The 22,446-nt window shown below is 44.0% G+C and overlaps 2 protein-coding genes across 6 annotated transcripts in view; both read right to left on the bottom strand.

Annotated features, from left to right (window-relative positions):
• Positions 1 to 536: 536 nt before the first annotated feature.
• On the bottom strand, positions 537 to 15,030 carry LOC141779988 (SWI/SNF-related matrix-associated actin-dependent regulator of chromatin subfamily E member 1-like). Of its 4 annotated transcripts, none has more exons than XM_074655025.1 (11): positions 14,911 to 15,028; positions 14,030 to 14,087; positions 12,957 to 13,000; positions 12,162 to 12,260; positions 8,649 to 8,741; positions 7,865 to 7,996; positions 7,166 to 7,337; positions 5,261 to 5,433; positions 4,988 to 5,089; positions 4,450 to 4,753; positions 537 to 2,915 (listed from the first exon to the last, which is right to left on the bottom strand). In XM_074655025.1, exons 2-11 carry the CDS (start codon positions 14,034 to 14,036, stop codon positions 2,515 to 2,517), a joined length of 1,527 nt encoding a protein of 508 aa, XP_074511126.1. In that variant the 5' UTR covers positions 14,037 to 14,087; positions 14,911 to 15,028; the 3' UTR covers positions 537 to 2,514. The 4 variants fall into 4 exon arrangements, with proteins under 4 accessions (XP_074511126.1, XP_074511127.1, XP_074511128.1 ...); XM_074655026.1 differs by having other exon boundaries at positions 8,661 to 8,741; XM_074655027.1 differs by lacking the exon at positions 12,162 to 12,260 and having other exon boundaries at positions 14,911 to 15,030.
• A 3,736-nt stretch (positions 15,031 to 18,766) lies between these two features.
• Positions 18,767 to 22,446, bottom strand: part of LOC141781488 (all-trans-retinol 13,14-reductase-like) — a 92,851-nt gene continuing 89,171 nt past the window's right edge. For both annotated transcript variants that reach the window (XM_074657254.1, XM_074657253.1), the window contains exons 11-13: positions 21,505 to 21,671; positions 21,067 to 21,226; positions 18,767 to 20,187 (exon numbers count right to left, since the gene is read on the bottom strand). In XM_074657254.1, the coding sequence (XP_074513355.1) occupies positions 20,036 to 20,187; positions 21,067 to 21,226; positions 21,505 to 21,671 (479 nt within the window). In that variant the 3' untranslated portion in view covers positions 18,767 to 20,035. The remainder of the gene's footprint in view (positions 20,188 to 21,066; positions 21,227 to 21,504; positions 21,672 to 22,446) is intronic.

The following is a 22,446-nucleotide window of genomic DNA, read 5'->3' as shown; positions in this document are numbered from 1 at the left end:
TGAGGTCTGCTGTCTGCCGTCTGCGAGAGCCGACTGTCAATCACTGACGAACTCCGACCGAACGGTCAAACTAGGCAGCACTGATCAAATATGAATCAATATTCTGTTACGTTAATGCCTATTTCTCTCCTCACATGTTCTCAGAATCATCTTGTAGTGCACGGTTTAGCTATGAAATGAGAAAGTTTGTGACGCCGCCGCCATTGTGAAATCTGGTGAAGGAACACCAAGTAACGGTCACATGACCGGAGCACATCCAATAGGAACACTCTCTCTCTGAAATGACCTGTGATTGGTCAAAGTCTCCCGTCACGGGCTAGATTATTTAAAGCCTGAAAACAGAGCCATGAGGAGCAGAAGTCTAGTTTTCTCTCAGACCACTTGAATTACAATATGCTGAAAGGTTATTATGGAATTTTTGCCCAATGATGCCAAAAATATACTGCCTAGTGAAGCTTTAAGAGAAAACCTCATTTTAAAAAAGAGGTGAAAAGATCCAGTAATGTCTCGAACTGTAGCAGAAAAGCCACCGAAGGGACTGAGAAATCATCTTTATTTGGATAGATAAGTTCAGACAGTACAAAAGAAAGATGCAAAAAACAGGCATATTACTAAAAACAGTCCAATTCAAGTAAGAAAAACAGTCCTTTAAATGCACAAATTTACTGAGGTTACATTAGGATGCATTTCTCTGCTTGCGGTGTAAACAGGAAATATGCAGTCTTTAAAAGAGCCTCACCTGGTAGAGAAGCTCTGAACACATTAAAAAGACTGTTGGTTCTTTCTACAGGGAACAAAACACCATGTCAACGGTCTATACTCAACGCAAGTCATTTAATCACCCACAGATTTTTAAAAAAAGCACAATCGGAGACGTGCCCATCATTTCATTTTGTCCTACACATTTCATTTCAACTTTTTTTTCAAAGTTTTCCTCGGCCTCAACTCTTTGACTAATGCTTCAGTTCATAGTTGATTCTTGCAGGATTATGGTTAGTATTTAGCATGCAGAATGTGAGTGCAGCAATTATTTAAAATACCTGGAAACAATCCTAAAGTGTGTTATCCCCAGTCGAGCACAGGATTCATTGGAGTATATTCATCTAAAAAAAGGTTCCACTATGTCTCTAAAAAACACAAAGTAGTAACAGTAGGAGTTCTGCAATTCACACAAACTGATAATCCACTAAATTGTGAGGTTTTAAATTGGGGGGAGGTGTGTGTGTGGGGGGGGACATAGACTCAGACTCTGAACATGGATTATGTAATAATGTACCCCTCACGTTTGCAGCTGTGATGTGATTGAAGAAAACTCTGAGGGGCTGATTTAAAGGTTTATACACGGAGGCTGAGCTGATATAGAAGCGTGAGGAAGTCAGTACAAAGACTACACAGTGAAGTTTACATTGGATCTATGGATGCCTGTTTGTCCTGGTGTCATAGACTAGGAAGTCTTATGGAACATGGTAACGAGTGCCCTTCACACAGTAGCTCGTCGATGTAGGATTGTAGTTTAAACGAGAGGATCGACAGATTATTTAGTTTTTTTCCCGAACATACGCTCTGTAGTTGCAGCCGCTTAAAAGGACTGTTTGTCAGAATCAGAAATGCTTGTTAACAGCGACACCTGTGGCCGCTAAGTCAACGAAAGTCAGCGTCCTGTTGCTCGCGTTTGTGCTCGCTCTACATAGACGTGAACGAGCATCACTCAAAACAGTGAGGCGACACACGTCAGCTAAAAGTACAATATCACTCTATACATCACCTGCTTGGCAGTAATGTTAGCTGACCAGACGAAGGTCTCTCCATGAATCAATGCTGATACTGTGTTTTCCTGCCTCAGCCTCCCGACCGCGGCCGGAGGGAACAGGGGAGAGTCTGAGTCTGAATGGGGTAGCCACAGGCGAGCGCGCATGGGACACCGACCCGCAATGATTTGTAAGAAGTTACAAACAGTCCCTTTAAACGTAAAAATGTGCTGCTTTTCTCTGTCAACTGGAGATGTATCTGAGGATTTATGGATGGATGGATGGATGTTGGACTAACGGTGGCGTATAGGTGTTAAGTTGGAGGCGTTACTGTTGACCATGTTACAGCGCCCTGCTACCCTGTATGTGGTTATTTTATGCTGGACATGATTAGAACAGAGGAACGGCTTGTACAACGCCTGGAACACAAACTTGGGTCGGGGTCAAATTTTGTACTCTTTGGTGACATTTCAATTCATTCAGTCACATCATCATGCTGAGTAGGCGGACTTCTCCAACAGGCTGCTGCTTGGCCCGGCTATACGAGGCCGGGTGATGAAAAGCCTTCATCTCTCTCTTGTATGAAACACATGTGGACTGTTTATTGAGCGTACCATCAGACCCTCGACCATTCAGCGCCGCTCATTCACCAGATCCGTTACGATAGAGCCACCACACCACTAGAGCTGCTGCTGCTTCACCCACAGAGGAGGAACGGAGGAGAGCTGCAGCACGGGGGAGGACTTGTACAGTTACTAACGGACTACTACACATCATACTGCTGCTGACTGCTCTGGCTGGAGGGCAGTAGCGGTGGTGGTGGTGGAGGTGGAGGTGGTGGAGGAGGAGGGGCTGCTTCTTCTGAAGCAGGGGGTGGCGGAGGTACTGCGGCCGCGTTAGGGTTAGCCACGCTGGAGTTGGCTTCCTGAGCCGCCGGGGGGTCGGGGGCTGCTGCTGCTGCTGCTGCTGCTGCTCCGGGGTTGCTGTCTGAGGAGGGGGGGGGCATGCTGTTGCTGCTGTCGTCGCTGGGGGCGCAGCTGCTGTTGGGAGTGCTGGTCTCCCTGGCTGCCTCGGGTGGAGGGGTCGCTTTATCGGAAGAGGGGGGGTCAGACGGAGGAGGCGGAGCAGGCTGGGGGTCTGAGGAGGGCTCCGCAGACGGCGCCTCATCTGGGGAGACGGAGACAGAGAAATGCTTTAGTTAAAATACTTGATTTGAACACCTTGATTTAAAAACTGAGAGCAAACTCAGCACTCTGGGCTCGAGCACCGCTCTAGTGGATACTGGACTTCCTCACAAACAGACCCCGGTCACTCCGTAGACCCCCCAACCCTGCCTGCTGTTAAACCCACGACTGCAACCCGTGACATGGAGAGAACTTGTGAAGTTTGTGGACGTGAGAGGAAATCAACAAGCTTGCAGAGTGGTGCTCGGAGAACAACATGACTTTAGGGAAAAAGGAGGTGAAGACACAGTAGGGATGTCAATAATTAACCCTTTAACCGTTAAACAAGATTAATCATTTTAACTGATTAACGCTATCGGTTAAAACGGTTAAAAGAAATGTTAATAATTAACTCAAAAGCTGAGCGGCTCGTCACTTTAAGGAGAAAAGCTGGTCCACCTTAACAGCCCATGAGCGGAGCGGAGGAGTTGTAGTTTGGTAGCATTTATTCACCGACAAATAAACTGTCCACACACTGCTACACCTACGTTCACAGCTAGAACGCCACCAACAACCTCACACTCACCACCAACACACACACGGTCTGTTAGAAACTCACTAAAGTTACTCAGACTACGTGTGCGGCGGCGAGCACGAAGCCTCCGACAATGCTAGAGCTGCTAACGTAGCACAAATACACACTGTTTGTTGGCCATTCGCAAAAGTTACACCGGGCAGACACACAGCTGACAACCTGCTAAACTAAACTAAATGTGTGGTGGAGACTTTTACTGGGAAAGTGGCTGCATGTCCGCGACACTACACGCAGCATCGTAGCTGCTAAGTTAACGCTCCCGGACGGTGAACTGTGGACTCCCGTCAACCAATATCTGTTGTGCTCCTGCAGCTCGTACACCGCTGCATGCGAGGCACAAATCTTGTCAGTTAACGGTTAATAATCGGTTAACGAGGGTCGGTTATCGGTTAAGATTTTTTTTCAAAATGAGCATCCATAAAGTGAACCGTTTTAGATACCTGGGAATCAGCATCCCAAAGAATCCGACAACTTCATCTCACAACTCCACCCTGGTTAAGGAAACTTAAAGAAGGATCTCACCGCTGGAAAGAGGGTGTTTCATAAAACTAAGATGTCTATGAAGTAGAAAGGCGCACATAGTTTTTGAAAGTGGTGCAACGTGAAAGAGAAAACAGAAAAGGGGGCTGTGGTATTCTCTTTTGCTAAGAAGGTAGAAAACCTACAACACCCACAATGCACCGGGCTCACTGCAGCCACTGAGTCTTTTAGCAACTTTATAAATATCACATGGAAATCAAGCCAAATGTGAGCATGACTGCCTGACCCCTGCTAAAGTAGGGACAAAGTTTTACCCTTTAGGAAAAATGTCAGAAATTTTGGGCACCCTGGACGAACCATCTCAGCTGGCCCCTTTACAGACGTATTAAGACGGCTTTCATCCATATCTACAGGAACATCTGCCTAGGTTGACCAGTGGGAGTTCTGATTGCTGTGTAGGTACCTGTCTCCATTGGGGTGGGCTTGTCCTCCTCCTTGGTCCCTGAGGGGGGGTTAGCTGTGCTGCTAGCATTAGCACTGCTCTGCTCTGCAGCTTTGTTTCCAGCAGCCTCCTGTTGTTGCTGCTGCTGCTGCTGTTGCTGCTGCTGTTGTTGTTGTTGTTGTTGTTGAGCCTGTTGAGCAGCTTTCTCCGCCTGCTCTGCCGCCTCACGCTCCCTCTCCTCCGCCCGCCGCCTGGCCGCCTCTTCGGCAGCGGCCATCTCTGCTGCTAGCTTCTCCATGTCCACCTCCACCTTCTGACTGCACAACTGGAGACAAGAGGGAACACTAGTAAAACAATGGCTTCAACAAAACTCTATTCTCCATTTACAAAAGTAAGCTTAAGATGTCAGCTGATTGAATGCAAAGGACAAATCAGAAGAAATAAAGTGAGGTGAATACGTGCGTCAGTACGGATGCTCCTTTTGTCTTTTATAAATCAGAACACCTCAGCCTTGCCTCTCACTCAGCTGTCTCTAGGTAAAAAAAAAGTTATGCTGTACCCGCTTCAGTTCAGTGTTGAAGGAGTCAGTGGTCTCCAGGAAGCGTCTTTTCTTATCTTGGTGGCGATCCTCGATCTGCAGAAGTTCTGCCTCCAGCTTCCTCTGAAACACAAAAGAGGCCGAGTGTGTGTGACTCTGAGGTGCTCATCATGTGCACAGGACAACATTCTCCAACATGCTTTTTTAGAAGGAAATAAAAAGCCACTGAACTCCTCTCAGCTCACATATTCTCTGGGCCCCCCAATGGCAGAGGATATGTTCGTTCAACCCTACCTGGTGCACCATGAGAGACTGGACCTGCCTCTTAAGGACCTGCATGCGGGCCGTAGTGACCACCGAGCGGACGTCAGGCACCACGATCTCACTGAGGATGTCGCTGATGAGCCGGTGGTTCCTCTGGAAGCGAGCGGCTGCCGTGTGCTTCACTGAAAAACCGTCATCATAGTCTGGACGGAGGAAAAAAGAGGACACTGAGCTGACCGCCATGAGAGGAGCAGGTTAACCACACGCACACGCACACGCTTACGCTTTGCAGATGTCCATCCTAAAATTACCTTCAAACCATTTTGTATGTTTAAAGCACAAAGAATCCCACTGAAAGGGCTTTTCAGATGGGGAGCGATTGAACGATTGCGGCTCGTAATTCATTTTCAATGAGAGGCGAGAGGCGCAGAAGATCTGACAGGATGGAGCGATAAGCGGGCGTAATCCCATGAAACTGTCGCGATCGTGCTCGTCTCACGCACACCCGCTGCCAGAGTTGAATTGGCTTTAACTTGTTTCCTTACACCTCGCGATGTGAAGTGCAAATCAGTAGAAGAGAGACGGATTCTTGTCGTTTGTTGAGTTCCCTGAAACCTAAAACTATTTTCGGGACACAAACAGGAGGGCTTTCACGCGGCAGAGCATCGGCGCCAGACTGGATGTGTCAGGTAATGTTATGTGTAGTTTTGACGACAATGCTAATTTAAGCTATCGACAGTAACAGTCTGTGGTTGGCATCGAAGACTAGGAATGCCGCTGTGGCCCTGTTCACACCTGGTATTAACATGCGTCCTCAGTGATCGGACCACAAGTGGAGAGCTCTAAGTGCAGGTGTGAACACACTCGAGACGCATTGAGATCGGATCTTTCAGAGGTGCTCTGGGCCACATGTGACCACATTCTTTTAGCAGTGTGTAGTGAATGTGTCCTGGGCCACATTAAGGACCGCCTATCAACTGATCCGGCTGAAACGGCCTCTGTGCTCTACTGTTTTCTGTCGGTACAACTGTATTATATTAAAATATATCTTGTTTATTGACTACATATCTACAGACTAGGAACAGGACTGCATTATTATCATACTGTCGGAGATGTGTCAGTGTTTTTGTTCCGCTGCTTTGCTCTGAGCTGACACCCGACCGACTGTCTCTCTCCTCCCCGGCTCTCTGTACCCCCGTTATCTGGCAAAGGCAGCGGTGCTGGCGGCGCGGAGGTCGCCGGTACAATAACCTTTTATTTTGATGTTATAAAAATGTACCCAAATTCACGAATATGTAGGATATTACTACTGACACTCATATAATACTACGTCACAACGGCTGCTGTATTAACCGTGTGTTTACTGCATGTTTATTTGCATATAGAGCGGGGAAGTGAGATCGGATCACAAGTGGCCACTGGAGACGCATGTGGAGACGCATTCTAATACCAGGTGTGAACAGACTTACTTAAAGCTGGTCACTTGTGATCCGATCACTGAGGACAGATGTTAATACCAGGTCTGAACAGGGTCATGTGTCAACAAATGGGCCTGTGATTATGGATATATGAGACACCACACAGTTGTACCTGCAGGGCAGGGATACATACAGTAGTGCACAGCGGCACATTTCCATGGTTGTTACGCATAGCGCCTGACGTTTACTCGCGGAGCGCTTGTGTGTCTGTCTGTGTATTCCCATGAGGAGCGCGGTCAGACCCCGCGGATCCAAGCGAGTACGCAGGCGGAGTGTCGCTCCCCATCTGACGAGACCTTCAAACATTGCTTTCAGTGCTTTGTAGCACCACACATTCTCATTATAAATGCACTGGCTTTCACATATATTCATGTTTTCAAGCTATTGTCAAACATCTTTGATATCTCGACTGATACACTTTTTAAATGATTTTCAAACATCCATATCTAAAACTTACCATCAGGGTCTTCAGCGGGCTGAATGCTCATGTACGGCTCTCCTTTGTCCATACGGCTCTGCCTCTGTCTGCTCTCCTCCTCCATCGCGGCCTCGGCCCGGTTCTTAGCGTTGACGTAGGCCAGGTAGGCGGGCGAGTTGTGGTAGGCCTTCAACGAGTCGTTATATTCAATCTGAGATGGAGAGAGAGAAAAAGCAAATAAGCTGAGCAGGATAATAGGACTGCCTGTCTGGTCCTATGGGCCATCAATCGTTTCTGTTAAAAACACATTTGTTATTAAGTTCACAGACTTTTACTGTTAAATGTCTTGTTAGCAATTAAAGGGACATTCCACCCAATACCTATATGCATCAAAGCCTCATCCCTTATAGACTACTTTGAAGCTTTTTTCCTGAGGGTGGTGGCCGTGACAGAGAGAACGAGCGCGATGTGTGAGTGAAGGCAGGCAGAGGAGGAGAGACTCCGGCCCTTGAGACCAAAGCTACGGTCTCCACCTCGTCCTCCGTATGCTGTTGACTTGTCATTTGAATACTAAAATGTATTTAAGTAATCCACAGTATCTGAAGATCTGTCCTTCCAACCGACACAATTTTCTGAGACGTATGGACAACAGAATTGTGCAAAGTGTACACAAGTAAAAAAATACTGCAAAGTACACAGTACCGTGCGGCCGTAATTAGGACACTCGCGGCGGCTCACCTTCTCAGCTTCGTACTCGTTCAGGTAGTCCTGTTTCTCCTCATCGGTCAGGTCTCTCCACATCCCTCCGATAATCTTTCCAATCTCCCACAGCTTCAGGTCCGGGTTGGATGCCTTCACTTGGTCCCATACCTTGCATTTGCACACAAACGCAAGACGCAAACACACCATGCACCATCAGGAGCATCGCCCCACACGCACACGCACACAAACAACACATGGTCACAATAGGGCTACTGCAGTTGAGGCTAAGTTAGGTTGCTATAAGAGAGTGAAGGAAATAAAGGAGGAAAAGTGCCAAAGAAAGAAGAAATTAGCTCCAAAATGATCAATCTATTGGACAGAATTATTAACTTACATAAGATAAAGCACGTTTTGCAATGGAATGGGATGAAATATATCTAAAGACAGAATCTCCCGTTTTATATGAACATGAACGTTTAGAGTAGATTTTGTCTTTATGGCATATTCAATGTTAAAATTTCAGCTGTAAAAACTAGAGAAGCAGCGAAGCGACAAGCACAAAGGGGGAAACGAAGGCAGGAGCAGATCATGCTGGCAGAAAGACACACAAGGAGATGTAAGTTCTCTTCATAGTTATAGACAAACGTAGGAGGCTACTGGAAGACAACGGCATAACAAGAGTGGAGAGTCTCCACACTGGGTGGTTGAGGTGGTGGTGAAGGCGTCATGGCTTGGCTGTTTCCCACCCTAAAACCCCTGCAACGTTTCAGGGGATGGGAGGACAAGCAGTAAAAGCAGACACCGTGGATGGGTGTCTTACCTTCCTGCTTACCTTCCGGCTGTACCGCATGTAAGGCATCAGTGGCTTGTCTGGAGGTTTGGGAGGCTTTGGGACGGTGATGCCCGTGGAGTTCTGTGGAGGGGAAAGCAGAGAAAGAGAGACAAGGGAGGCGGGGGGGGGGCAAAGAAGTGTCAACGAGGAGATGGGAGGGATGTAGATGAACGAGAAACATAAAAAAGGGACAAAGGTTTAGAGAGAGGAGAGAAAAGAAAAGAAAAAAAAACATCAGCTGTTTATGGTCTGTTCATGCCGAGGCTTGTGTGAAGGCAAATTAAGAGGTGTACATGTAAACATGACGATACATAACTACAGCAGGATTAAATGCATTCACGATGCATGTTGCATGGCTAGAAGTGGTTCTAAAAACTATTACAAAAAGGGGAAACGGTGTTGGTTTCTATTTAGGGGGTTGGCTGAATGCCAGGCAGCCAGACAACAAGCCATGTGAGCTTTGGGAGCTGAAACACCACCAACTTAAATCAGGCATCTAATTCCTTTTGGCCATTCCTGTTCACATTTCCACTGCATCTGAAAAAACGTGACGACGAGGCAAATGATACCCCCGACTGGCCAAAAGTAGGCTAACCGAGAGCTGTACGGCAGCATCCCATAAAAAAAGGATATATTCAGTGGTACCAAACGAGAGAGACAGCAGATATTCATTAAAGGGGACATATCGTGCTCATTTTCAGGTTTATATTTGTATTTTGAGTTTCAACTAGAACACTTTTATATACATTAATGTTTAAAAAAAGCCTTTATTTTCCTAATGTTGTCTGCTTGAATATACCTGTATTTACTCTCTGTTTGAAACACTCCGTTTTAGTACATTTCAATGGAATTGCGTTGCTAAGCAACAGCTTGGGTCCATGTTTACTTCCTGTCAGCTGATGTCATAAACATACACTGCAACGGGAAATAAACTGGGACACATTTAGAATGTTTACATTTAAAACTTTGAAATGGTCTAAATATTGAATATTTGTGACATCACAAATGGACAGAAATCCTGACGGCTTGTTTCAAAAGCTCAGTTTCTGAATACGTGTGTATTTCTCCGTGGATTAAGCGTTTCGATACTTTCACAGTATTTAAATAGAACTTAGACCTGCTTTATAATATAAAAGCCATGAAAATGTCACTTTTTATAATTTGGGACCTTTAAGTTCTGGCCTGTAATACCCAGGAACTCATAGGCGATGCATGAAAATGACTCGCTTTCAGTCTAAAATAGGCCAGAAAGTCAAACTGCCGTGACCGTCACTCTATATATTTTTTTTTTATGATGGGACAGTTGTGCACGAGTCTAAAAAGGGGTAACTGTTCCGTCCATACATGTTCTTTTTGTTTACAGCATTACTAATATAGCCGTCGCCCCCACGTAACAGTCTGAGGGAAAAATACATCACGGGCTACATGTTTTTCAAACTGTGACAAATCAAATGGTTATTCAGAAACATTTTGAAAACCTCATCTCACCACTACAGAAGAGCAGAGGTAACCCTAAACCTGAGGTGTGGGTGATGGGTCCACAGAGAGGCATTAAAGGGCACACACACACCAGCACCCATTGTTTACTACGAAAGCCTACAAAACGAAACGGTGGCATTGAGTCAGACACACCGCTGTCCTATTCCCCAGCGGCTACATGCACCAGTTCTCCAGGACTTGAGAGGGAACTGTCAAACTGATTACAGAGTACGCTCTATATGAAAAGTGTCTTGAGAGAACTTCTGTTATGAACACGGGGCTGAGGCGGCGCTTTAAAAGGTTGCGCACGGTGACGAGACAGTTTGATTTGGCCAGTTTTCTTTTATCCTGACAAATGTACGTATTTTTTTGTTTTAGATTTTTAATGTTTGATCTTCATGGTTGGTGAGGGGTCTTGCTATGACTTGTAGAGAACATTAGTTATTGTCTGACAGATTCATTTTTGAACCGGAGAATGCAGCAACACATTAAGATAGGGGGTGTCATTGTGCCTCTAGTAAAAACACACTAAAAGACATTCATAAACTGAAAAATAGAAAACATATAGCCTACTATTACTGTCCTGTGTTCTCATACAGCGTTTCAAGCTTAAAAACTAGACAGGTAAACACAGGTAAATCATCAATCACAAGGACTGATTAGGTTTTCCCCAGTAATTTACATTTACACGGTTGTTTTTACTCGTTAGCTGAATGATAGTAAATATGTTTGGTGGAGGAGACGTCAGTATTATACAGCCTGCATTGAAAAGTCTAATTGAGTCAGAATTATGTTTAATGCGGTTGAAAACGTTCTTATACTTTCATTTCCACTGTCCGAAAAATGTAACCCTAAACTATGTTTCTGGTATAATGGCAAAAAACACTAATTTGTTGAGAAACTAAATTAAACTACTAACTACAGCTAACTTAGCAGCTAGGGATGTTAATAATTAACCGTTTAACCGTTAACTGACGTTAAGAACTTTAACCGATTTACGCTATCGGATAAAACAGTTAAAAGAAATATTAATAATGAATCAAAAAGCTGAGACACTCAGAGAAGCGGCTCGTCTCTTTAAGGAGAAAAGCTGGTCCACCTTAAGAGCCCACCTTAAGCGGCGGAGCCGGAGTTGCAAGATACAGGAAGTTGGCTCCGGTCTATGGCTCGCTTGAGCGGAGCGAGTTGTAGCCTCGTAGCATTTATTCACCGACAAAGAAACTGTACACACACTGTCTGCTACACCTACGTTCACAGCTAGAACACCACCAACAAACCCACACTCCCCGCCGCCACACACGTACGGTCTGTCGTACACTCGCAAAAGTTACGCCACAATGACAGAGCGGCGGCGATCACGAAGCTACCAGCAGAGCTACAGATTAAATGTGCGGTGGAGACTTTTACTGGGAAAGTGGCTGCATGTCCGCGACACTACACGCAGCACCGTGGGTTCTAGTAGCTCTCCTGATGGTGAACTGGGACTCAGTTGTCTGTTGTCCTCATACACTGCAGCTGGCGCACCGCTGCATGCGAGGCACAAATCTTGTCGGTTAACGGCTAATAATCAGTTAACGTGGGTCGGTTATCGGTTAAGAATTTTTTAAAAATTAGCATCCCTATTAGCAGCCTAATACTAGTTTAGGTAGTACTTACCACAGGTTGTGGATACGCACTGAGCCCAACTGTGGTATATTTCACTATATGAACGGGAAAAAGATGGTGACCGTTTTAAAAAGAAAACCGTGGGAGCCGTAAATGAGCTGCTTATAAAACTGAACACAACTTTTTTCTCACCGCCACCTCGATTTTGTCTGTTCAAAGATTTTACTGATCGTCTATTCACATCTTATTTCCTTCCTTAGCACCACCTTCTAAACCTTTTTGAGGCTCCTTTCTTTCTACTTTCCCATATCTGTGCCCCTATATTTAGCCCAAGACAGTTTCTTACTACCCTCCCTCTTATCCTGCACCATCCCCTTCTTCTGGTTGTTTTTCCAAATCCCTCCATCAATTCATTACCCTGCTGGAGCCTCCGGAGCTCCCTCCCAGCCGGAGATTGTTGTAGGCCAGATGGCTGTAAGGGTTGTAGCCCACAAACCCTGGGGTGGTAGGCAATTGCTGATGGAAGACAAATGAGACAAAACACGAATGAGAAATGGTTTACAAACAAGAGGAGGTAGAGGGATCAACATAAATAAGTGAAAAGGGGGGAAAACGTGAAAATATATGCGTATTGTTTTCCTTGGTTTGTTTTTCATGATGTCATCATGCGAGGTAAAAAAGGCAACTGGCCCGCCAGGCTGGCAATCTGAATGTGAGCGTTGCATGTAAATCAGGACCCTGCGACAAGCTCACATCACCCCCCAAGTTGCATTTAATTAGCCATTTGACCGCAACATTGCATTTCAACTTTAAACAGTGCCGTGGCCTGATACTGGAAGTTGTTGACGCTATAACTGTACACATATGTGCTAAACTCTGACATTTGGTGCAGAAAAGCCTCAAGATCTTAAATCAGATTTACTTCGTAAAAGCGCATGAGGCACATTGATCCCTTCTGTGCAAGACCTTAAATAAGTGGTGGTATGACAGTAAAAAGCAGGAGTGAGAGCGATGATGGAGAGCTGAATAACTCTGTGGCAACCTCTGTGTGTTCAGATAGAGAGAAAGGAATTAAATGAAAGCAATATCAAAAAGGCAGAGGGAGTAAGACTGCAAGAAAGAAAGATAAAAGTGAACCCAAAAGAGTGTACTGAGCTAAAATGGCCCTTTGGCCACTAAACAGTAAAATGCTGAGACCGGTTGGACACTTACTGCTGCAGGGGCAGGGGGAGGGGGAGGGGCGTAGGATGGTCGTTCTGTGTGAGAAAGAAGAGAAAAAAAAGAACAGGCTTTTATTTCCTTGTTGACGGATAGTTTTGTTAAAATATCACAACGCACATGTTCATTATAAATAAACGGGAACCTGTGTTTATCTGACTTTTGAATTGAAAAGCTCCACAAGCGCGGGTGGGAAGGGAAAGAGCATCCTCTGACGGGGCAGAGAGATACCTGCTGAGACAACATGACCCTTTTAACATTACTCTAATATCTGGAGGGAGATCAGTTCACTGGTTTGTTGCTGTAACTGAAAAAGCAGTTTGAGTAAATTTTGTGGATCAATATTTTATATTTCCCGTCTCCCCTCGTTGATGATCCTGTTTGTCCCACTTCACTATGAGCTTGTAGAATAAATATAAACCTGCAGTATCTTATAAAGTAAACAAAGAGAACATAAATCAACTAAATCGAAGTTGTATTTTTCGATAATATTACAATAGTGGTACGTTTTTGTTGTCCAGTGCTTTAAGAGCTGGTTTAAAGGCTAAAGCCTGGTCTAGCATACTGCTAAATACATCACTTTAACTGTCGCATACTGCATACTACTCAGGAACGCAGTATACAGTATGCAGTATACGGTATATAGTATACACACATTACAGATGATGTGTTCAAAGGCACTAAAACAAGACTGTTGCTCTACTTTAGGCTATTATAAGAAGACTGGAGTAGCTGCTCTGCAGGAAGGCTGCACTGAGGCCGTGACTAATATTGTATTTCTTATAAATCTACAAAAAACATATACAGTAATAATGTTGAGTTTTTTTTATTTGAAATAATTCTACATAGATACATTTGCCACTTCGTGCAATCTCTTCTCTTGAATTGTGATTTATTCAATCATTCATTCATTTATTTATACACAAGAGCTATGATAGTGTTTACTATTCACTACTTACAGATCCATCACATAATATGCTGCCTGCTCTAATAACAGGAACACCACCAATGAAGTGATCTTTGTTTTTTTCGTACAGTATTAACAACATGTGTGTGTGTTTACTCACTTGACATGGTGGCTGGAGACGAGGCTAAGCAGAGGACGCTGTTTTCATACTGGTTAACCTGGAGAAAGGAAAAAGAGATCAATCAGCCACACAAATTAAATTAACTACAACCAGTCCGCTATCACAGTTGCTAGTTTGGTAGCCAAAGTAGCAAAAAGACACCCGGTAAATGACTTTAAATGACCGACTAAAACGACGAATGATAACAATGGCTGACGGGACTAAAGAAGCTAACTAGCGCTAGCTGACCGCAAGGCCTAAGGAAAGGAGGCTGGGTCACGCGTCATCAACGCGTCATACCTCCAGGGGTATTGCACATGCGCAGTAGAATCTGGCCTGCACTCGTCGAAATTGAGCCAATCGCAACGCAGCTTGAGTTACATTGCGCATGCGTCATACCCCCCCCCCACACCCATGTATGTTCTATCCTCCTTCTATAAGCCGTGGCTATCCTCCTTCTATAAGCCGTGGCTCACCGGCTCGGCCTCCTAGCAGACCCTGCTCACACAAAGACACCATCTGTCCCAAAATAATGTTGAAGAATATCATTCAGTCAATGCGTTTAGGAGCAGCTTAGTCTCACAAATAGAAAACACACAAAACATGCGTTCGTGCAGACCGATTGGCACTTGAGGAGCGTGCACCGTGAGCGATCTGCTGCTGAGGCTAACGAACAACACAAAGTCCCGCTGCCGGTAACAGCTACCAGCTACCGGCTACCGGCTAACGGTGACGGTAGACGGAGGGAAGGAGCTACCGGTAACCTGACTAACTGAGTTATCTAGTGGTAAAACAAATAGCCTACATTTTAAGTCGTTTTGAAACCGAAGTTACTAAAGTTCCAGTAACGTGCTGTAAGCAGCGTAGAGAGAGAGACTCACTCAGTCGTCCTTTGTTCCCCCTCTCCCTCTCTCTCTCTCTGCAGGTCTGTCTGCTTCCGCCTTTCACACACAAACCGGAAGTGCTATATTAGTTGGGCGGAAACGATGTTTTCAGATGAAAAGGCCAAATACACAGCTGCTGCACTGTTACTACCAATAAATACAGCAATACTAATACCAGGTTCCTAAATCAGCAATACTCCAAATTAAGAAACCTTTTTTTATTTGTTTTACTTGTGTTCATTGAGAAAATTAATACAAACAAACAAGGCCTCTTTACATCATGAGCAAGATCACAATCAAATCAAACAAAAAGTAGATTAAAATAAAAAATAAAATAAATAAAAATCAAACATAAAAAACAGGGCTATCTCAAAGTTACTTAAAGGGACTGTTTGTAACTTTTTAAGCGTATAAATGTAGCGGGTCGGCACACATGCGCGTTCACATATGCGCGCTCGCGTGTGGCCGGAGCCTCGTCTCCGCTGCCTGCTTTCCTTCACTCAGACAGCGCACGCGTCCTCCACCGCTTTTTACTTTTAGAGTTAGGGTTAGTCATTCTTCTTATGGTTCGAACCGGACTTTGTCGTAAAGTATCTACATTCATGTATCAAACCTTCTCCAGTAGCAACACAATATTGAGAACACAGTCCAAGTTCCTGTTTTCAACACAAACACCACACTTAACAAACAACTCAGTCTCCCTGGACTGGAACCAGCTCTGCACAATCCCTCCAGACAGACTGCACTGATTCACAGTGAAAAACACACATTCCAAACTTCACGTTCACAAACAAAGTTCACGTTCACAAAATACAGTTATTCACCTCAAAATGAAATCTCAATCTTAAGAATTCATTCATTGGGTAAATCTCATTTAGGATTTTGAGGTTCACCTCTTTTACCTTCGGAGGAAGTGGAAATATCTAATATATATATATTTTTTTTTTCTTATTTTCTCAACCTCTTGAATTCCAAACTATTTAAGAACACATTTTCTTCTTACTGGATTAGGGTAAATTTCCTTTAATAAAAGGTCTCTAACAACTGTTGGTACATTTATTGTAACAAAAGTCAATTCCTTTGATGCATGGGATGTAATCCTTGAATGCAGGCGTGACGATGGACAAGACAAGCGGCCCCGGCCAGCCAATCTGACATAAGTTGAGTCGGCTAGACCCGCCCTCTCAGGCAGCCCAACACACAAATAGAAATAATACAAATTCTCTGATTTTTTATTTTCCATTTTCCAATCTAACATTCCACAAATATAAAATTAGAAAAACTACTCCAAAAATGATTATACAATGTAATTATACAATGATCTGACAAACGAAAAATACAGTTCTATAAAATTGAATTAAGTTTTCCATTTTTCATTTTTTAGATGGAAAATTGAACTGATTAGCATGACATAGACCGCCCACGTCCAATTTACAAACGGGTGGGTATAGGATCGTCGGATCTACAAGCCAAATGCCAACTACACAATCAGCCGAACAAATATAAGCTAGCTAATGTTATGCTAACTGAATGCTAACAAAACGTCAGCTATTCTTGCATAATGAAACCCATAACATTAGCCACCTTTGTGTCGGACTGTATACTATATATACTACATTTAGTCCTTTGAATCTTATTCACTGTGTAGGGTTTTGTGTTAGTTCAGCAGTTATTTTGATACTTGCAGTAAACAGCCAGCAGATGGCCGTCTCACCCTTTACCCTCCAAAATATGTTGTAAAGTTTGCTGACGTCACATTCCCATTCCCGAAAGCTCTCCAAACCAAGGCCTATTGAAAGAGGCTGGGACATGGTTTAGAGCTCTGGGGGTATGACACAAGCACAGTGTAACTGGACCGTCAAACTGATTTATGGCATGTCATGCTGTTAATGAAGGCTAATAATAATAATTGAATGTCAAGCAATTAGAGACACAAATAACATTTGTTGTTCATTTATATTTTATTGCATGTTAGTTGATACACGTTTGAGTTAGTCTCAGGTTACTGGTGCGTCTGCATTGAACGTGGCTGTGGGAGGATAGTTTTGCTCTCTTTGGACTCAAAACAGGAAGTTCAACAAGACATGCCAGTGTCCCACGTCTGAATGTGCACCAGAATGCAACACAGTGTAGTCGGGACCTGCAGACCGTTCATAGGTCACACAAATTCTAACAAATAAATACCATATCTGGGGTCTCATTTATAAAACAGTGCGTGGGATCCACATTAAATGTTTGCGTACATACAAACATTATATTATTAAAATATTCTGATTTATAGAACCGTACGTGCGCCTGCCAGTGCGCAATTTCCTTTTATAAATCCCAAACCAACTTGGAAATGTGCGCAAGTGGATCAGCCTCATATCCCGCCCACTACACGCCCACATTCAACCGTAAATGGTCGATGCAAAGCACCTCATGAATGTTTCTGTGTAGTAATGAGCCTGCTGATTGATGAGTCTTTATGGTGAATCACAGCAACGACTGAGGAAGACACAGAAAAAGGAATTTCTCTGACACAGAGATGGAGGAGCTTGTGGGTGAGCTGGTCCCTGAACACTCATTCCCTCCTAGATCTTCCAGTCACGCAGTCCTCGCAGTGCCAGTACATCCAACATGCAGTATATAATGTTGGAGTGTCAGTGTTAAAGCTTCAGTAGGCAGTATATTTTTGGCATCATTGGGCAAAAATTCCATAATAACCTTTCAGCATATTGTAATTCAAGTGTTCTGAGAGATAACTAAACTTCTGCTCCTCCTCATGGCTCTGTTTTCAGGCTTTAGAAAATCTAGCCCGTGACGGGAGACTTTGACCAATCACAGGTCATTTCAGAGAGAGAGTGTTCCTATTGGCTGTGCTCCGGTCATGTGACCGGAACTTGGCGTTTCTTCACCAGATTTTACAATGGCGGCGACGGCGTCACAATCTTTCTCATTTTACAGCTAAACCGTGCACTACAAGATGATTCTGAAAACATTTGAGGAGAGAAATAGGCATTAACGTAACAGAATATTGATTCATATTGGATCAGCGCTGCCTAGTTTGACCGTTTGGTCGGAGTTTGCGAGTGATTGACAGCCGGCTCTCATAGACAGCAGCTGGACAGCAGACCTCAGATCAGCTCTTACTGCTTGTTTTCCTCCGGTCTGTGAAATCTTGCAGATGCCATTAGGAGCCGACCGTCACACGCGTCTCAGTGACCGTTTTATAAAAATAACTTTTTTTAATCATATTTGCTCCAATCTCGCCTACTTCAGCTTTAATCAGCTGCAGTGCTCCACAGCTGAGTGTCTCCGGGGGTGAGAACGAGATGGTGAGAAAGCGCTGATGAAATATTGAGCGGAGTTTTGATTTGAGATTTGAGTTTGAGACTTATAGCTTTTACAACTGAAAGGTGCTTATGGAATAGTTATGTCACAAGTAACACTGCTGGTTTGAGTGTTTATGATAAAGATTTAATTTCTACAATCTAGCTGCAATTCACCATCTGTGTCTCCATAATGTGCGTACGCGTGGGTCAGAGTTTCCACGTTCGCGTTCTCCCGTAAAGTTTGTTTTTATAGATCACAACTGTTGCGTGGGAAGTGGCGTACGCACATTTCAGATCCTGTTTTGTGCGTACGCAACGGTTATAGTTGAGACCCCCTGGTCTTGGTTGTGAAAGTTTATTATTGACCTTGAGACTATTTACTACTATTACTTACTACTATTTACGACTAGATTATTTTGTCAAACCAATTATGACCTGTTGGCAAACTGAAATCAATAAGACATTTCAAGGTACAAATGTCAACCCCCATTTTTGTTCAAGTTTAAACATTTCAGATGGAAACACGAGAGCAAAGAAAGTGACCTGTTCTCACTGTTTATTAACACCTGCCTGTGGACAGCAGACACATCAGCCAACAGGGCTAATTATTAATTCATTAATTCATGCATTTATTGTCCCCCCAAAAAAAAAAGTATGATGTTGTTAAGCAGGGGTTGTAGTGGATTTAAATATGGTTGTGTAGTCTTTGTATTCAAATACCATTTTAGCAGGTTCAAATCTTTTGTTTAGTGTTCGTTGGGTTAACATGATGCATATTAAACTATAAACTTGACTGCTTTCTCACAATGTATTCATGTTTCCTCCTCACTTGACATCACTTTCTCTCTTTTCCTCCATCTTTTTCTTTAAATCTTGAGTCAGTTGCACTCTCTTTACTTTCTCCATGTTTCTCTGTCTCTTGCAAGCTGAGACACTTCGCCTTCCTTCATTTTTAACCCTGCATGACGCAGCGGTTTAACTTGCATAGTGTTAACAGCAATTGTGGTTAAAGAAACAAAACAAAAAAGGTAATGTTGTGATAGAGGCAAAGTCCCGCCCCCTTCCGATGGAACATAGCTAAGTTAGCTAGCTAGCTAGCATCGGTGAAGTATATTGTGCGAGACTAGAGATGTAGCTCACCGAGCGGTTTCAGAACAAAACTAAATGATACTATGACAAAACTGAGACTTTCTTGACATGCAAAATCATCTTTTGAATTGACAAACATCATTTGTGTGATTCATGGCGCAATTCAAACGGGATCAAAAAATTTGTCATACATATTTTTTTCGAAACAAGGTCCCATGGGGTCCACCGGAGCTACGGAGTTTACATTCAAGCTAAACTGGATGGTTAATCTTTAGCCTCCGCTACGTGCTCATGAGTGGCTACTTATTTTGTGGTCTTTTGACTGGCAGATTATTATTATTATTTGAGCAGCTAATTGAATCCTTTTTGAATTGTGCTTCATCTGGCTGCTCCGTGTAAGCGGCTCTAGCCAGCGTTAGTTTGAGGGTTAGCTTGTTTTAAATCCTGCATCGCACGAATGGTGGTGGGTGGTGGGTTGTTGTTAACAGGATACAGTGGTTCTAACATGAGGATGCAGTGTTAAACAGAGAGCTAAAAAAAAAAGTTACCCTAAAATGTACAATAGAACCTATGTGAATTAAAGAGCCCAGCTTGAGCACACTCAGGTGTGTTTGAAATGTGCTATAAAACTGCCTCGCCTTGCCTTAAAGTGTGTGTTAAAGCTGAGGGTTCGGGCTGGCTGGGTAAACAGCTGTGTGTACCCTCCGCTAGCCCTGTCGCTACCAGCTCGTCTTATGATTGGTCTGTTTGTTTTTGATGCGGGTCTTCAGGGCTAGAAGGTCAATGTAGAGGATCTGGTTGAGGACGGCCGAGGCACAGAGCAGTCCACCGTGCAGCGCCCCGGCCATGCCGTTACAGAATACGTCCTGACCTGTACACACACACACACACACACACACACACACAGAGACATTAAGCAGGTGTGTCAATCCCTGTAGAATCCAGACTAGATAAAGCCTCATCCACACTGGGAACGTCAGGAGCGCGTGGTGGCTGCGTTACTTCTTGTTTTTTATTTCGGCATCCGTGTTAACAGGTTACAGCATCCACACTGCTCTAACCCGTCCCACACGCGCCTCAGCTGCGTCTCTTCTAGAGATTCGAGGTCTCGCCTATTTTTTACGCGAGCCGCGCGCGGTCCACAGCAACAACAGACAGTGAAGGTGATCTATTGACTGTATATTGACATCATATCAGCAACATTACTACAGTTTCAATGTCTAGACATCTGTAGAATATGTTATGGAGATGAAAAAAGTAAAGACTTATTTTTAAATCAACACTTCCTGCTTTCATTTAGAAATAAAAGCCCTCAAGCGTTTTTTTCTGTGGACAGAATTCCTTCATTTGTCAACACGGGGCTTTTATTCTGAAATATGTGCAGGACAGTGTTGTAGAACATGCAGTGACTTGCAGAGCTCCATGAATGAATACAGTACAGGGTTTTAATTGTGGATTATTACTATTATTAATACATTTTCACACGTTTCTTAACCTTTCTCTGTCTAAAATAAATATAAATGATATATATAATGAAATGAAATGGCCATTATGGCAAACTCTGTAGAAACAAAGAGCTGACAGCAGCAGCAGAAACGCAGCTGAAACACAGCTGGTGTGAACACCAACTCGTAAATCATGCAGCCGGTACGTGACGCAGCGCAGCCGCCACACGATGCAGTGCAGCCGCCACGCGCTTGTTACGTTCTCAGTGGGGATGAGGCGTTAAAACTGTTGTCAGTCAGGTCACCTGTTAGGTAGAGCCCATCGATCGGTGTCTGGGGTCGCGTCCTAGCGACCGTGTCCGGGGTGAAGCGCTCCAGGTTGTGTTCAGCACCGTACATCTCACCTCTTGGAGCGCCCAGATAGTGGACATTAGTTAGAGGAGTGGCAGCGTCCACCATCACCACCTGGACACAAACACACCGGCTATTTGTAACAGTAGAATAGTTTCCACTTTGCGCTCGTGTTTTGGAGACACAGCAATACTTTGGACTGGCAGCACGTAAATTCCAGTATAAATACAGGCTTCTATTGGAGTCAGGGAACAAAACAACAGAAATACCATATCCCACTGCTTTCTACAGCAAATGGAAAAGGTGACACCTGAGTTCCTTTCACCGAGGATGGCTGTGGGACATAGTTGAAAGCCCCAGGAAAAAAAGCTAGTAAGTGAGCAATATATTACCTTGTCTCGCAGTTGAGGGAAGATTGTTAGCGCCCATTCCAGCAGCTCTTGGGCCATACCGTTTTTCATATCCAGGTAGTTCTGTCCCCTCTTGCCGAGCTTGGTCCCCTCCCATTCCTCGAACCACTCGTAGCGAGCCATGGTTAGCAGAGTCATACAGGACTTACCTGCAGAGAGGTAAAGAGAGAGGGATACAAAAGGTTTCAGTCCATTTATCTTTTGATTCTTCTTGAATTGAACTACTGGGTTGTCCAGAAAAAGTCATTGGTTGTGGGTAAACTTTGCATCATACGGTTACATGCTGCATTAGATTCCAGATGAAAGAACTTACAGCATGTGATAGATAGCTGCAGAGGAGGAAATGATTGCTGTTGTATTTCTTCTTGCCTGCCTCTGCTGTTAAGGTGTCTTTTCATGTAAATTAAATTTTTGTGCAGTGCTATAATACAAAGACTAAGAACAATGCTGCTCCTTTATTTTCATGTTATCCACATCAGGGGTTCTCAAACTTTTGCAAATTAAGGTCCATTTCTGATTGTTAAAACATTTTCGATGACCAGCTTCCCAAATAAATGAGAAAAAAAGAGAAAAAATTAACTGGGCTGTCAATATGTGTTATGCCACTGTCAGCTGTAAGGACCAAAATAAATATTCTGCTTACCCTCAGTGACACACTCGGGCTTACCTCTGGGAAATAATGAGATCAAGTCGTGGTGGGATGGGCGAGAGGCTGACCGCAGAGTAGCATTCAAAGTTGCTTTCAGTTTGTTCCTTGCCTTTGATTTTGGGACAGTCACAATGGAAAACCCTGACTCACATAAACAGGTGGTGGTGAAAGGCAACAGAAATGTGATTGCCCGTTTTGACAGAGAGGCATATTGACTGGCAGCCAGCTGTATGGCAAAGTTTGGGCTTGCCTTTATTCCTTCCACAAGTTGGCAT

This window comes from Sebastes fasciatus, chromosome 13 (assembly GCF_043250625.1).
Source record: "Sebastes fasciatus isolate fSebFas1 chromosome 13, fSebFas1.pri, whole genome shotgun sequence".
NCBI classification, from domain to species: Eukaryota; Metazoa; Chordata; class Actinopteri; order Perciformes; family Sebastidae; genus Sebastes; species Sebastes fasciatus.
The sequence above is the reverse complement of the archived record's forward strand: the minus strand, read 5'-3'. Positions and strand labels throughout refer to the sequence as shown.